The sequence below is a fragment of the Meriones unguiculatus genome, chromosome 7 (genome assembly GCF_030254825.1).
Source record: "Meriones unguiculatus strain TT.TT164.6M chromosome 7, Bangor_MerUng_6.1, whole genome shotgun sequence".
NCBI classification, from domain to species: Eukaryota; Metazoa; Chordata; class Mammalia; order Rodentia; family Muridae; genus Meriones; species Meriones unguiculatus.
This window is the reverse complement of record NC_083355.1, coordinates 39,413,660-39,430,760: the sequence shown is the minus strand read 5'-3', so window position 1 is coordinate 39,430,760 and position 17,101 is coordinate 39,413,660. Positions and strand designations below refer to the sequence as shown.

General features: G+C 46.7%; 1 protein-coding gene across 2 annotated transcripts; it reads left to right on the top strand.

Annotated features, from left to right (window-relative positions):
- Positions 1-1,253: 1,253 nt before the first annotated feature.
- Positions 1,254-16,569, top strand: Spaca3 (sperm acrosome associated 3). 2 transcript variants are annotated; one of them, XM_060388415.1, is made up of 5 exons: positions 1,254-1,300; positions 12,276-12,541; positions 13,281-13,439; positions 13,767-13,845; positions 16,396-16,569. In XM_060388415.1, the coding sequence occupies exons 2-5, from the start codon at positions 12,355-12,357 to the stop codon at positions 16,460-16,462; spliced, it is 492 nt and encodes a 163-aa protein (XP_060244398.1). In that variant the 5' UTR covers positions 1,254-1,300; positions 12,276-12,354; the 3' UTR covers positions 16,463-16,569. The 2 variants fall into 2 exon arrangements, with proteins under 2 accessions (XP_060244398.1, XP_060244400.1); XM_060388417.1 differs by lacking the exon at positions 1,254-1,300 and adding an exon at positions 10,198-10,293.
- Positions 16,570-17,101: the final 532 nt, after the last annotated feature.

Here is a 17,101-nt window from a genome sequence, read left to right as displayed (position 1 = left end):
TTAATATTGAAATAACACCTTAGATATGTTGATAAATTAAAGGAAATGTATTAAAGTGACTTTCCCCTATTTTTGTTAGCTTCTAATGCATTTATTAGAAAATACAAAATTATACATAGTTTACATTTTGTTTCCATTAAATGACCTTGTTTAAAAACATAGACATTTAATTAGGTTGATTGATACCAGAAGCAAACAGCATGCTTACAGGGAATTTCTCAGAAGTAATATAAAGCAGATTAGATCTTGTCAGCCTTTATCAATCATAATTTCGTGTTTTTATTAATTTTAAAATAAGGCACCTTTTGAAGAGTAAAGACATAGAGGACAACCATAACTTTTAGACGGCAAAACCACCAAAATACAGTCGAGTTTTGGACCCAAGCAATCCATCTGTGTCTCCTGTAATTTTTTTTTTCCACCAGAGCCAATTTCCTTTTAGCCTCAGCTGATAATTTTCTCGGACTATTTAATTTCAAATCACCTGTAAGTTTTGAGAGGAATTACTTAACTTTTGAACGTTTATTTCCGCTATTAGGGCAAAACAACAACAACAGCAAAACCCATTTAAGCAAAATTTAAACAAGAGCATTTTAAGTTTTGGGTCAGCTACCTCTCTCTGGAGCTTCAGTGGCAAAACTCTACCCATAATTCTTGGACGGCGGGTTCCTTTTTTTGCCCCAGTGCCACCTACACCTGGCGGGCGGGAAAACAGTCTGCGTTGTTGCCGTCAGCGCCCGCTTCCAAAGCAGCCTTTTACTTCTTGTTTTTGTTATGGCAGCGTGACCTGAAGAGGCCCGACAGCCTGGCAGGTAGCACCTGCTTTTGGAGGAGGGGGCACCTCTATGTTTGTTTAGTCCCTAGAAAGCAGACCGGAGAGGGGAGACAGAGGTGTGTTGGCAGGCGGGGTCAGTTCCTGTTCGTCAGAAGGCGGGGTGCCCCGGCTCGTGTACATTTTTGCTGGCTGAGTTGTTTGTTGAATCCCCGTGGGGGGAAACACACACACACACACACACACACACACACACACACACACACACACACAACTGTCAATCTGACTTTGGGGGGTTCCAGCCCTGGTGGGGAATACCTGGGATTCTGTATTCCCTGCGGAGTGATGAGTAGAGGGAGTGGCGGAGTTAGCCTGGGGATTAATTGGGATTTTCTCTGCTTTGGGCAGTGGGGGAGGAAGCCAAAGGTTACATGGTATTTCCTCCATTCTTTTGGCTGTGCCCTTTAGAGTGCAGGTCGCAGGTCAGAGGGAAGAGAAGCACGAAGCACTCTCTCCACTTTGGCGGAAGTAGGTGGAGTGGGAAAGATCGTGATTTGACGTGCTGGTGTGGGTTCCTAGTGGGAGGGGTTCCCCTATGTGAGGAGTAGGGGAGGGAGGAAGGGGGAAAAGGGAGGAAGGATGGGGCCAGGAGAGGAGGAGGGGGTGGCCTTCGGCCAACACCAGAGAGTGCTCCAGCCAGGTTTCAGTTGTCCTTGCTAGTGTCTGAACCCGTGCAATGGCTAAACCAAAAACAAAGGAGGAAAGATAACCTGCTCCCAGAGTGCGGAGGTTTAGTACCTTTGGGCTGATGCCAAAGGCCCGGGCGGGGGTGGAGGGCACCCACTCTTCCCTGCTCAAACCAGCGGTCCTGTTAAATCCACATTGGGTGTAGCCATCTTTCCAGGTTTGCTTCTGGCCTTGGGTGTCCAGACACCTTGCAGACCAGTGCTAGAAGCAGTGAAGCTTAGCTGGTGAATGCCTGGAGTGGGGGGATGGGGGTAGTGGGGATCTGGGAAGAAAGCCTTCTTCAAGAGGGTCCTTTCGGTGATACAGCTCTTCTTTATTCAGGGGAATAGAAGCTATATAAACCTTGGGAAGGTGGGTAGGAGTTTCTGGGGTGAGTGTACTTCATTGGCTGGCGCTGAGGTGCTGGGAATGCTTTATTTGCATGGAGAGGAATTCCAGGTGCTAGATGGACACGTCCTTGTGAGAAAACCTGAAATCTACCTCAAGGGTGGCAGAGGTAGGGGTTGCAAGACTATGTGGACAGGGACAGGTAGGCCCAGAACAGGGCGGAGTGATCCTTAGTTTCTTCCAGTCTCAAGATGAGGTGTGGGGTTGGGTCTAGACCTCGCTCTTGCTCCAGGCTGGTTCCCTTCATGGTTCACGTGCCCCACAGGGAGTTGCAAAAATATCGAGGATGCCCTTGTTCCCTTCACCCCGTTTCCCTCGGTGGGAAATGTTGCGTGGTTACAGTTGAATCGCAGAATCAGGACACTGACTTTACTGCAGTGCATAGGTTCACCAGCTCCGTCAAGCCACAGACCCCGTCCTGTCCCAACAGCTCTCCCTCGGTCACCACTCTGTAGTTACACGCCTCTGGGACAGGTTTTTTAACTCAGTAACTTCACCTCTCTTCGGAGCCTTCTCTGAGTTTCATCCATTAACAAGTCAAGGAAATAAACACATCCTCCTTACCCTTGAATAGTGTGCAGACAGACAGACTGCACACCACAAATTATAGTGCAAGGTAGTAACTCGAGTAGGGATACGCTAGAGATCCAAGGAACTAGACTGGAGGGCTGAGGAGGCAGAGCAGTGGGTTAGCTCTGCAAACTTTGCAACGATAGGCTGATTTTGAATGACTGGAAATGATTTGGTATCGCACGAGGACAGACGGTTTGGGGAAGAAGGTAGCGATTTAGACTTTTAGAACTCAGGCGATGGGTGTAGGAGGATGGACAGAGTATGTAAGACCCATTGGGCTGGGTCAGCAAGCCCCATGATGAGAGATCAAAAGGCGGAAAATGGAGAACAGGACTCAGTTTATACACTGTTTGCTTAGCATGCTTACTGCCTGGTTTGGATACCCAGATAAACTCGGCAAGGTGGCACATACCTGTAATCCCTCCATGTTTGAGGCAGAGGTAGGAGGATCAGAAATTCAACATCATTTTGGGTTACCTAGAGATTCCTCAGGTTGCCTGGGCAATATCAGATCCTGTCTAAACAAAACAAACAAACAAACAAACAAACAAATGAAAAGGGAGGTGGGGAATGGTGTATCCAGCCACGTCATTTTGGCAAAACCCTCTGATGGAGAAACTAATGGTCCAGGTATGTTCTTTTAACATACCAGAGTGTTGGGAGCAAACATCGTGGAGCCATCTTTGATGGTGGTTGTGTATGTGTGTGTATGTGTGCATAGGTATGTGTGTGTGTGTTGGCTGTCATGTTCTCAGAGGAAGCGATTCAACCAAAAGACCCAGGCACAGTTAGGACAGACGTTTATTTAGCAAAGCATGTACTCCAGAGTGAGGTTGGAAGGTGCTTTCCCGGAGAGGAGGAGAGCAGCTGAGTGGGTTTGTATTACGAAATTTCAAGAAGCTGTTATGACTGTTCAGGGAGTGGGTACCACATTGACAGGGTAAAGTGACCTTTTTTTTTTTCCCTCCTAAGTCATGGTGGGCCATATCTCTTTTTTTAAAAGAAAATATTTCTTCTCATGATGCTCTGGAAAAGCCAATAGGAGGGTGTCGAGACCACAGTATCGTGTATACATGGAGGGTGGGAAGGTATGGTGAGAAAGGCTCCTAGGGAATGTGAACCTGGAGGAAGTTGGTGGAGGATCTCGGCCAGGCTTGTGGCCAAGGCTGCGGGCTTGCACTGCAGAACTAGGAGAGAAGGGTGAAGAGCTGAGCGGAGAATTAAAGAGCTGCGGGGCCCACAGTGGGGGCCCAGTTTGCCCTCCTAACTGTGGATGTTGCTCCCCGCCCCCATTTAAAAGTGAAAGTCAATAGGGAAATAACAAAACATATCATAAAATAAAATAAGCTGAAAGAATACTCAATAAAAAGAAGCGGCAGAATAATAAAAGCGGACAGCAGATTCAGTAAAACCTAGAGGAAAAAAAAAACTCAGGCTCACAGAATCACCACCAAGGGCCAGGCGATAAAACCACAGCTAAAATGCACTGATGCGGGTCAGCAAGAGACTCCCTTCTTTGGGAAGCCTCAGCTTTGTCCCACCCTGGCAGGGAGAGGAGATGATTATTTATATTCTACAGAGGAGAAAAATAAGGTGTGGGGCGATGAGGTATGTGGCTGTAGCTGACTAGGAAAGAGTGATGTCTCCACTCTTCTGATGAGGAAATGGAAGTGAACTCATCATTAAGGCTAACCAGCAGGTCAGGGGAGGAGAAGGACAATGGACTCATTCTCCGTTGCTCTAGGTTTTCAAGGTAATTGTGTGTGTGTGTGTGTGTGTGTGTGTGTGTGTGTGTACATGTGTTGTGCACACGTCTGGAGGTTTTCCACCACCCGCAGCAGGCTAGCTGGCCTTGGAACATCTGGGAATCCTCTGCTCCCACCTCCCCCCAGCCTGTAGGAGTGCACGATTGTAGATGCCTGTGCTAAATGTCTGTGTTAGTATTTTGCCTTTTATGTGAGCTCGGAGAATCTGAACTTAGATCCTCACGCTTGTGTATAAGCGTGTTAGACCACTGCACCATCTCCCCAGCTCTCGGTTCTAGGCTTTTGAACTCAAGTCTTGAGCTCTGATGAGTAAACGTTTAAGCTTGGCTGCCTAGTGGAATCATCTGGTGAGTGTTAAAAAACAAACAAACAAACAAACAAAAAACCCAAAACCTGTCCAATTAGACATTTCTGTGAACAGGTACCTGAAAAAAAATGCTCATTGTCACTAGTTATCAGGGGAGTTCAATGTAAAATCAGTGAAACCTCCTACATATCAGGTTGAGATTCTCAGCAACAAACAAACATCGATGGTGTGGAAAAGTAAGAATACACAGTGGTGTGCCTGGAGGATACCATGTTAGTGGACAAAAGCCAGTCCATATACATGAGATTCCTCAAGGAATCAAACTCATGATTTAAGGAGTCTAAGAGCAGAACAGTGAACACCAGGGCCAGGGGAGGGGAAAACTGGGAGTTAACAGTAAATGGGCCTTAAGATTCAGTCAAGCTTTCCTTGTTTTTAATTGCTGAGTAGTAGTCCATTGTGTAAATGTACCACAATTTCTGTATCCATCCCTCAACTGAGGGACATCTGGATTGTTTCCAGCTTCTGGCTATTATGAATGAAGCTGCTATGAACATGGTTGAGCAAATGTCCTTGTTGTATACTTGAGCATCTCTTGGATATATGCCTAGGAATGGTATAGCTGGATCTTGAGGTAGCACTATTCCTAATTGTCTGAGAAGGCGCCAAATTGATTTCCAAAGTGGTTATACAAGTTTACATTCCCGCCAGCAATTTGGGAACTAGAAAAGATCATCCTGAGTGAGCTATCCCAGAAGCAGAAAGACACACATGATATATACTCACTTATAAGTGGATATTAGGCATATAATATAGGATAAACATACTAAAATCTGTACACCCAAAGAAGCTAAGCAAGAAGGGCCCTGGGTAAGATGCTCAATCTTCATTCAGAAAGCCAAGTAGGATAGATATTGGAAGAAGGTGAAAATAAGGAACAAGACAGGAGCCCACCACAGAGGGTCTCTGAAAGACTCTATCTAGCACGGTATTAAAGCAGATGCTGAGACTCATAGCCAAACTTTGGGAAGAGTACAGAGAATCTTATGAAATAATGGGGAAATAGAAAGACCTGGAAGGGTCTGGAGCTCCACAAGGAGAACAACAGAACCAAAAAATATAGGCCTAGGGGTCTTTTCTGAGACTGTTACTACAACTAAGGACCATTCATGGAGATAACCTGGAGCCTCTGCACAGAGGTAGCTCATGACAGCTCAGTTTCCAAATGGGCTCCCTAATAAGGGGAGCAGGGACTGTCTCTGACATGAACTCAGGGGCTGGCTCTTTGATCACCTTCCCCTGAGGAGGGAGGCAGTCTTACCAGGCCACAGAGGAAGACAATACAGCCAGTCCTGATGAGACCTGATAGGCTAGGATCAGATGGAAGTGAAGGAAGTCCTTCACTATCAGTGGACTGGGGTAGGCACATGGGAGAAGATGAAGGAGAGAGGGTGGGAGGGTGGAAAGGGAGGATTGGGAGGGGACGAGGGTGGAGCTACAGCTGGGATACAAAGTGAATAAATTGTAATAAATAAAAATATTTAAAAAATTAAATGATACTCCATATCTCAAAAATAAATGTTTATAAAAATGAAAACAAAAAGATTAGTCAAGCAAGGTAAACAGTTCTAGTGGTCGGTTGTGCAAGTTTGTGCTGTACAGCTGTGCTGGAGATACGTTGTACACACACAGTCTTAAGGGGACAGGTTTCCTGTTTCACATATTCTCATGGCCTTGAAAAATGACTTGTGGACCTCGAGGGTTATATTTATACGTATTTTAGGGATATAATATAAACAAATAAAAAGAGTCCATGCATTTGAGAGGGGGCAAAAGGGGGAAGGGTTTGGAGGAAGGAAAGGTAAGGAGGAAAATGATGTAATTATATTTTAACTTCAAGAAATAAAAAAAGTTATTAAAAAACTAAGTTGTCACTACAAGTTAGCTGATTATATATATGTTTGTCTATGTATCCATGCATCTATCATTAAAAAACACGACCCACTGGTCAGCCTGAGGAGGTGGCTCAGCGGTTTCTTCCCAGAGGGTTCCATTCCCAGCACTCACATGGCACTTCACAACCAACCATCTTTAACTCCAGTTCCATGGGATCCAATACCTTCTAATTGCCCTCTGTGGGCATTTTACACGTGTCGTATATAGTCATACATGCAGGCAAAACATCTACACACATAAAATATAAAAAAAAATAAAAAAAAAAAGAAAGAAAAAATGCTGATGGTAGGCTGGGACAGTTTAGTGCTTTCTGGGTTGGGCCAGGAAGATGAGATAAACTTGGTACAGCTAGAGACACACTTATGACTTTGCTCCTCAGAGTGATTGCTGCTATCTACTGAGCTACCAGCCCTGAGTGCTAAGCTCATTAAACACTGAGCTTTCCTAGTCCACGTGCGGTAGGGCTTATGGCCTCCTCTTGGGAACTGATGAAAGAGAGGGCTTCAGCTATTTTCTCTGGCAGGCCCTGGGTGGCACTGTTACCCGAGCTCAGGCCTGCAGCCCCGGGCTGTTAGAAGCAGAGTTTGTGGATGCCCAGCAGGCAGGTTGCTCCCATGGGGCACATGAGCATCACCAGCTGTTCCTTTCACTTCTCCTCCCCGCCCCCAGGCTTTAGGGACAATTGTCTGACTTTGGCCCCAGGCCTATGAACAGTGAGCAGCTGTCAATCTAGATAGAAGAGGGAGGTGATTTGTGGCTCAACTTTTAAGAAAAAAATTTTTTTTTTTTTTTCTTTTTGAAGGGAGTTCAGAAGTGAGATGAGCTGCCTGGAGGTTGTATCTGGGGAGCCATGTCTGTTGGGAGAGCAGAATCATCCCTTTAACTACTCCACCCCCACCCTATGTGTGTAGTATGTGTGTGTGTGTGTGTGTATATGTGAGTAGAAGGGCTGTGATTGGCTACCTCTGACATGGGCTTGGGGGGCCATGTAGCACCATTGGTATAGTAGTTACCTACCAGGCATGAAGTTCTGGGTTTCATCTGCAAGCATGGCATAAAACTGGCCCAGTGACCCACGCCTGTAATCGAGCCCTTGGGAATCAATGGCAAGAAGATCAGGAGTCCACAGTCATCCTAGGCTAGATAGTAAATTTGAGGTCAGACTGAACTCCATGAGACTCTGTCTGAAAAACAAAAACAAAAACGCAAAAACAAAATGGAGAGATAGATGCCTCTAAAACGCTCTGAAATGCCTGGACCCTGAAACTGAACAGCACAGATGATCTCCTCAAAGTTCAGCGAGTGAAGCAAGTTCTAGAAGACGAGCTAGCTCACAGAGCCAGGGAGTTCTAGAAGGCCTTAGGTCAGTCTGGAGTCTGCTTTCTCTATCGTTCTTTCAATGCCCAGCGCTGGGACACTGGCAGGATTGCAAGGGTGTCCTGAGCTGAAGCAGGATTTGGAGCCACAGCCGCTGCTGCTGCCGTGTGGTCACCACCATTGCAGCTCTGGTAGGGAGGATCGCGGCTATGTGAACCTCTCCCTGAGTCCTGGTGCTGTTAGCTAGAGGGGCTAGGGAACAGCAAGGCAGTGATCAGAGATGGAGGGAGGGATGGATCCTGGGCAGAGGAGAGAGAGAGAGAAAGGAAGTAAGGGAGAGAGGGAGAGGAGAGAGAACAAATATGAATAAGAGCTTTTGCTGGCAGGCCTCTGGTCTATGAGTTATCACCAGATCCATCTCCGTAAACCTTCGGACCTGCTGTGAACCACTCCGGATGAACTTATCTTGGAGTCTCTTTACTATGAAAAACACTATAAAATCACAAACACTCACTGGGTAGCAGTGAACTTGGTTTCCTCATCTATGCCTTGAGGATATTAATCCCAACTCTTTGAATGGTTAAGAGGATTAGATGAGATTAAGTTAGAAAATACCCACAAAAACACCTGGTCCTATAGAGTTGAAGGATCCAGCGAAGGTAATAATTATCTCCCTGCCCGTACTTTGTGAAGGGTTCACGCTCTGTGACCGTGACTTCGTTGTACTTGAGTTTAAGACATACCCCCTGAGCAGCCACTCCTTAGCAGCATCTCAGCCTTTTAAGATATGAAGATAAATAGGACCAAGCTGTCATTCTGTGGAAGCTCACCTTGGCTGGGGGGGGGGGGGGGGGCTGACATGTATTACAATCCAGTACGAAGATAAAGTCACTGTACGTGTCTAGGGAGATGGTCCCTGCCAGGGGACCAGCTTAGATGGGGTTCATCTTTGAAGCATTAATAGAAGCGATCTATGCAGAGGCAAAGAGACAGCTAAATTGCTAGACATCAGGGGTCACCAGAAGAGGGAACAGAACCAAAGGTCTGAGTGAGGGACAAGCCAGTTTTACCGGGTCATGAGGGGACCTCTGGACCACTGTTAGGAGCAGTGAAGGGGGAGATGTTGAAAAGTGCTGCATGACTAGGTTTGCACTTCAGTTCATTCTGGTGCATGGGACATATGTAGGAGAGTTTGGAAGAGGTCCAGACTGAGCCTAAGGACATGGTAAGGAAGAGCGGGGTGGTGGCTTGAACTTAAGGAAAGATTGTGCTCTTGGAGGAAAGGGTCAACAGGACCTTGGTGTTGATTGGCTGTGGGTGGATGAAGGATTTTGGCTGGAGAAGTAAAGGCAACATCCATGTTTCTATTATACTTATTTGAGTATGTGGGTGCCCTGTGGTTTCGGAGGGAAGACAGGACCAAGAAGGGCAGAGTTTGGTGGGAACATTATTTCTCTTAGATGAGTTTAGTTTGGGGTGACTGTCGGGTACCAACAAGAGGTGTCCAGAGGTCAGTGCTTGGAGAAAATGCCATTCAGTTCTTGGAATAGAAGGTGATTACTCTGCAGCTGATGTTAACAGCAGGGATGTCCTAAGCCTTCCTGATGTGGAAGGGGGGAGGCTTTCGAGGTAGAAAAGACTGGGAAACATCTCAGCATTTCAAACTGGGTCAGAAGCAGGTTATGCAGTGGAGCAGGAGAAATAGTCAGTAAGGGAAGAAGAAGCTTGGATGAAGTGAGCACTGTGGAAACCATCAAAGCTCTGATTTCCACGGGGAAGCAGTTGGCAGGAGAAATGGCCCCAGAGCCTCTGTGAGGTGGGTGAGCACAGGTCTTACTTAGGTGGGTGGTGATTGGAAACCTGATGCTCCCAGGTTAACAAACAAGGAGAGCAAGGTATAGTGGCCTACAGCTGCAATCCCGCAACTCACGGGGCCAAGGCTGGAAGACTGTAAGTTGAAAGTCGTCTGGGAAATTGGCAAGACCTTGTCTCAAAATAAAATGGATGTGAGGATAGACCAAGGGACTGGTGATGTAGGACAGTGGTGGAGTACTTGCTTAGCATAGGAAAAAACCTTGGGTTTGATCTCTAATACTAGGAAAGAGAAAAGAAGACAAGATGAAGGTACAGGGAGACAGCGGTGATTTTCCTCTTGGAAATTTGGATGAGAAAAGATAGATCTGTACAGATGAGGATAAGAGAAGCAGGGGCTCTAAGCCTGGTCCTCTGCATGGAATAAGGACGAACAGATAGAGATGAAGTTCGCAGATGCAGCGAGAGAAGGCATGCCTGGGAAAGGGAGGAAGAATTGAGCTCAGAGGAAAGAGGGACATGGTGGATATGTCATTGAACCCAGGTTGGGAAGCCTGCCACTTGGAAATCCAGCGGCCCAGAGAGGAGTGTAAAGAAAAGCAACCTGGAAGGAGACAGGCCAGCATCTCCAGATACCCACAGTGAGAACCCTGGAGGTATGGAATATTCACGAAGATTGGGGGTTACATCCGGAGATGAGCATTTCCTCATACTGGTCTGAGCCAACCAGCATGATGTCTTTATACCAAGCAGGAATGGTGATCCCGTTAGTGGTGGGCTTTTCTTATTTTTGAAGGCAAACTGCCCCAGGCATGAGGGTCACATCCTGGGAATGAGAAAGGAAACTGGGAATAAAACAGGATGGCACCACCCATGGCAACAGCTTACACAGTGACCTTCTCATCACTCCAGGGGACCTTTGATAGGATGTGGGGGGCTCCTGATGAGTTTGAAGGTGGGATGAGCCTGATGCAGAAAGAGGAAAATGATTCTGCTTTTCTTAGTGCAGTAAGGGGTGAGGTCACCAGGGAACTAAGAAGTGGGACTCTCAGGGGTAGCAATGAGGGTTCTGAAGTGCTTTTTGATGGAACCAAGGAAAAAATGATCAAAGACAAGCATTAGCATGGCTGCTAGTTCACAAAAGAAACAATGCCAAGACTGTTCTCAGTGCAAAGAGTCAATATCCTTACACTTATTTTCTCTTTTATTCTTTCGACCATCTTCTGAGTCAAGTACTACTAATTTCCCACCATCTTATAGACGAAGAAAAAGAGGCACGGAGAATGTCCTATACCCAAGACATAGGAAGGAGCAGAGGTGGGCGTCAAACCCATGTGCAAAGCTTTGCCTTTAATCATTTTGTCATCCTTGACATTTAGGGTGGGAGGTTGGAAAATAAGAATACTCATGCTTTCTTTCATCTTTTTTTTTTTTTGAACAGAGTGTGAGCGTACAAAGTAGCAAGTTACCTTAAGGCACATTTATACATACTTAGTTTGGGTTGATCCTTACCCTTTCTCCCATCTCCATGTATCCTCATCCTAGGTTATACCCTTCCACCTCTACTTTCCTTATTCTCACTTCTTTCTTTTCTTTTCTTTTCTCTTTCTTTCTTTCTTTCTTTCTTTCTTTCTTTCTTTCTTTCTTTCTTTCTTCCTTCCTTCCTCTCTCCCTCCTTCCCTCCCTCCATCCTCCCTCTCTCTTTCTTTTTCTTTCTCTTTCTTTTAAAAAAGATTTAAACATTTTAAATTATGGGTATGAGTATGTCTCTGTGTACATGAGTTCTGGTGCCTATGGTGGCCTATGGAGGACATCAGATGCTCTGGGGCTGGAGTTACAGGTGGTTGTGAGCTTCTTGATATGGATACTGAGAACCAAATTTAGGTCCTCTGCAAGAGCGTTGCAAGCCCTTAACTGCTGTGCCATCTCTTCAGCCCCACCCCTTCCACTTTAATATCACCCAAAGGACACCCATTTTGGAGACTGTGTGAGTGTTTTGTGTTTGACTTTATGATGGTGGAGAGGAGATTGGTGGACAAAGTTTGCGAGAGACAGGCGTAGATGTGTTTGATGGTATGGCCAGGGAGAAATTGGAGCAGAAGGCTGCAGAGTGGGAAAGAATAAACTGATGACAAGATGGGGAATGACAAGGTCACAAAGTGACAAAGATAGTGGAGTTGAAGGCCATCAGGTCTGAGGAGGTGAAGGAACCATAAGGCTAAAGGTCATCAGTGGCTGATATCCCTATGACATGGGGATCTGCTCACAGAGGCAAGTGACAAAGAGAGTAGAGCAAATGAGATGTGTGAGTTTTAGGGGGCTCTTTCAAGATGAGGATATTAGAGGAATGGTTAAGATGGAGACTTCAGTGCTGCTCAGGATCTGTGTGTGGGAGGAGGGCCTTCCACATGGGGAAGGCACCATGCTGCCTGTGTCCCTGATTCAACTAAAGATGGCAGATAGAAGCCAGGAAGCTGGAAGGGAGACCCCATGAGTGGGGCTCCAGGAACCCTGTCCAAGGTTTCAGGAGCATGCCTGGTATTCCATCAGTGATAGGACCTTGCCTCCTGTCCACCCTTTCCCCTCTCTCCCAGGGTGCACTCAGGCCTTGTCCTTCCTTCCTTCTTCTTTTTCCAAGGGGCAGCTGTCTGAACTCTTGGCCAGGGCTGGTGAACTGCCTGCCATCCCACAGTTCAACCCTCTACGTCTGCCACTGCATGGAAGCTAGGAGCCGGGCTTCCAAAAGACAGCTGTGCCAGTCTGGGGTCCCTTGGCTGGCCCTGGCCTATCTGCTCAGCTGCCTGTTTGCCTCCAGCAAGGCCAAGGTCTTCAGTCGCTGTGAGCTTGCCAAAGTGCTGCGTGACTTCGGCCTGGACGGCTACCGGGGATATGACCTGGCTGACTGTGAGAACCCTTCTCCCGTGTCCCACCGCTCACTCTCTTGTCTTCCTTCCTACTCGTTCAAGAGTCTTGGAGGCTTTTTGAACATAGTTCTTCTTTGTAAAAGCAGAACTCAATGAGATAGCAGGTGGATACCACCCAGTCCCTAGTTAACTGCGTACCAGGCAGGCAACAGGCAGGCAGATTAGATGCTGGGAGCCAGGAAGTCAGAGGAACCAACAGCTTATTAGGTTACACCTTATCTTGCCGTGAGGATCAAACATGTCTGCTGAAAGTCAGATTGCAAACTGAACAAATCAGTAACACCAAACATTGTGAGCTAGTGTCAGTTTCAGGAAATTGTAAAGTACAGTCACATCTCGGTTCATTTTTGTCTCTAGTCCTGGCCTCCTTTGTAGAGCCTGCCCATGTCTTCCTAATCTTGCCTGTAAACATTTAGCTCTCATAAGGTCATTCAACAAATGCAGCAAGCCCGTCTATATACCAAACAGTGAGAACACGGGAAGATCGACATCCTGAGTCAGGAAGGCTGAGGTCTAGTCCTGACCCTTGCTTTGAAGTAACTGTATGGAACCTTGAGGAAGTCACTTTGACCTCTGACCTTAGATTGATCCATCTGCAAAGCAGAAGGGTGGATGTCTCTGTTGGGTAGAGGAAGTCAGTGTGTAGGAATTGGTTGTGAGAGTTTTGGCCTGTGGGGGCGTGACCGTCTGACCTCAAACCCTGTATCTGTCCCTTGCAGGGATCTGCCTTGCTTACTATACAAGCGGTTTTAATACAGCTGCTGTGGACCATGAAGCTGATGGAAGCACCAACAATGGCATCTTCCAGATCAACAGCCGGAAGTGGTGCAAAAGTCTCGCCCCAAGTGGCCTCAACACTTGCCATCTATACTGTAGTGGTAGGTCAGGGCTGGGCCCTTGCACTAGCCTTCACTTTTTTGTAGGCTCGTTTTCTTCCCCTGTCATTGTCTCTGGGTGAAGATCCCCAGGAGATGGGTAAGGGGGCAAGCAGGGAGGAAAGGGCTTCTGTGACCCTGGTTTAAGGTCCAGGTTGAGAGCTACAGAAATGGAGGGAAGACTGTGGGGGAGAAGGGTGAGGTAACATCTGTTTCCAGAGATGGAGAAATGGTGAGAGAGAGAGAGAGAGAGAAAGAGAGAGAGAGAGAGAGAGAGAGAGAGAACCCTGTTCTCTGTTCCCTCACTCTGTTTCTCTCCTTCCACCCCAGATTTGTTAAGCCAAGATCTCACAGATTCTGTCGTCTGTGTCATGAAGATAGTTCAAGAGCCTCAGGGTCTGGGCTATTGGTGAGTAACTCCCACAGGACTGGAGGGTAGCATCAGGGGACTGGCCTTCCATGAGCATGTGCTCCGTCCTAGGCAACACACTTCATAGCTTTATGAACCAAACCTCACGACCAGTGTTGGGGATTACAGATGATGCCATCAGGAAGGACAGCATTGGCAAGCACATGACCACACAGCTCAACCCAAGTTTTATATAAAAGCCAAGGTGTGTAACAGATGGTAGATGAGGTTCTTTGCTTGGACCAGGGGCAAGGTTCTGGAACATCCCTCTTCCAGTTTTTTTCTGCCTTACCTACATCCAGCAACATGTCCTTTGATGTCTCCTTACAACCAAGAACTTGTCTGAGCATCACATTGGGCACTGACTTAGATGGCTGCTTTGTGCAAGCACCTGGGTCCCTTGGTCCACAATTGCCTGGTCTCTTTTGATGGGGCTTTCCCACTGAGACTCCAACTTTAGTTCTACTCATGCTTATGAATGAGAAACTTAGCAGGGCAGGGACAGAATCAGGGAACACTCCAGGAGTTTGGAGCACTGATACCAGATGTAACAGCCAATAAGGTTGAGGAAGGAACTTCAGGAATCCTTGGAGCAGAAGGAGGGAGAGAGTAAAGATGGGGTAGGATTGGTGGATCTGTTGGATGGCCTTGCAGGAGTCTATGTGACACAGAGTCTGGAGAAGGATTGGAGTACCAGTAGTGAATACAAGAAAGGTTAGGTATAAGGGGCTGTGGAAGGGATTCAGAGATAGATGAGACATGGTCTAAGAGAAAGAGCAGAAGGTGAAGATGGCTGACTCTGGAGATAGTTCAGACACATTCCTTGATATGGACACCTCTTTGTTTGTCTGAGAAGAGTTGAAGCCCTAAGAAGTGAGTTTGGGGTAAGGTCAGTTCTATAGGACACAGAGCATGTTTATAAAATCAGGAAGAGATAAGGCAGGCTCAGGTACTGCTTCAAGAGCTTGCAGCCTTGGTACCCCTACTGTGGAGTGGAAGACCTGATCCTAACAGATGAAACCAAAGAACATCTCTGTTACACACTTGGAATGAGTCCTGGCATGGAGACTTTTGAGAGTCTGAGGCTAGTTGGAGGAAGTGGGCACAGAAGGTTTAGTGCTGTCCACTCCTTTAACTCACATACACTGGGGATGCAGGTGTGCAAGGGCCAGCTAGGTTCTGAGCCTAAGTGGTAGCTGAGACCTCTTTTTGTTCTCAAGATCTTATAGTCTAGTAGAAAAGAACCTTTCTTGGTTGACAGCTGTTTAGAAGTCTTCCTGGTGCACTATTGATCGATCATTAGGCTTTTGACACTGGCATCAGAAAGGACACGTTTTCAGAGCTTGGGATTCCCGAGAACTTTGGACCCCAGGGCCCTCTTGCTTATCTTCCTCAAGATGTCAACTGTGATGGGACTAGGGAGACATTTAAGTCCATAAAAATTGCTCATCACGCAAGAGTGAAAACCCAAGTTTGATCCCCAGAACGCACATGAAAAAGCTGGGCATGTTGACATTTGTAATCCCAGCACTGGGGAGGCAGAGACTGACAAATTTCTGAAGCTCACTGGCCAGCTGGTGACCTTAATTGCTGAGCTCTAGGTTCAGTGAGAGGCCCTTTCTCAAAAACAAAGGTGCTCCTCCCTCCTCCCCTATCAGTGGACTCGGGGAGGGGCATGGGGGAGAAGAGGGAGGGAGGGTGGAACTGGGAGGAGGTGAGGAAGGAGCTTACAATTGGGATACAAAATGAATAAATTGTAATAAATAATAAATCAATAAAAAAAGAAAAAGAAAATAGACAAAAACAAAGCAAAACAAAACAACAAACCAAAAATCAAGGTGGACACCTCCTGAGAAATGACACTCAAGGTGACTTCTAGCCTTTATCTTTCTTACCCCCCACGCTTGTACAGCAAAACAAAGTTATCTATAATCCATACAAAGAAATGATCCCAAGAGAGTGTAATAGCCAACAATGGAAAGACCAACATTGGCAACCAAGAAATGCTGAGTGTGCCCCGGACCCTAGGTGGATAAGTTTATATCACTGTCCGAGTTTTTCATTTGGAAAATAGGGAAGATAATACCCACCCATTCTACATAATCGGCCATCTGGGGACAGGGGGGAGTAGGCTATAAGTGGGTGAAGGGCATGCTGGCATGTAAACTGTGAAGGACTATACACATGTGAGGTGGTCTCACTGTCTCCAGAAGCACTTGCATGTGGAGGAAAGGAGCTTTGTACTTAGGCTCCAGACTACAGCCTCTAACTCTTTAACAAGGACTCATGGGTAAGTTTGAGTATAATAGTTTGTATCTTCAGTGGTAAATTACGACATTTAGATATTGGCTTTTCACGGCCATTCTCTTCCTTAAAAAACTTTCCCCTTGGTGATTGCTTGCTGGTTGGCTAGGCTTCTTCGTTGCTGTCCACCTTCCTAGCCCCCATCCTTGCTTCTCTTCAGTGTAGAGCTGTGTACCTTTTCTGCCCTCTGAATAGGACGGAGGGCTGACGATGATGTGGATCCTTCTCCGTGTTTTCTATCCCCAGGGAGGCCTGGAGGCACCATTGCCAGGGCAGAGACCTCAGTGACTGGGTGGATGGATGTGAATTCTAGGACCCTCTCTGGATGGACCAAGCTACACACAGCTGGCTGGGAAGTGTGGTTTTGTTCCTGACGCAGGCTTGGGAAGACAAGCCAACTCATAAAAATCTAATTTGCCATAAGCTTGTGTCTCAGCTCTCTGAGGGTCTGGAGGTGCCCGGCTGGTCTTCTCATTTCACTTGCTCACCTAGGCTTGGCTTCAGGTGGAGCTCAAGAAGCCTATAATGAAAGGCTGGAGGACAGGGATGGTGCCTACTTTCCACACACCTGGCAGAGTTTGGGTCTAAAGTTTCCAAAGTTAGCAAAAGCAAAAACCAAACAACAATAGGATGCCCTGGTTAAATTTGAACTTCAAACACACAACAAGTAGCTTTAACGTGCAAGTATAATACAGAACTTGTATGGCTCATACTAATATTAAAGAACCTACCCATGTATCTGTTCAAATTTAACTGGACGCTGTTGTACTTTTACGTGACAACCCCAGAAAACTCTGGTGTGGTGAACCCCTGGTGTGTCTGGAATGGTCCTGGGCATGCTTGCTTTCTGGAACTCTGGTTGTAGATGGCGGCCACCATGCCTCAGCTCTCACTCTGGTGTCCCCTCACATCCTGTAGTCCTGAGATGGTGCAGAAGGACTGAGCGTGAAGG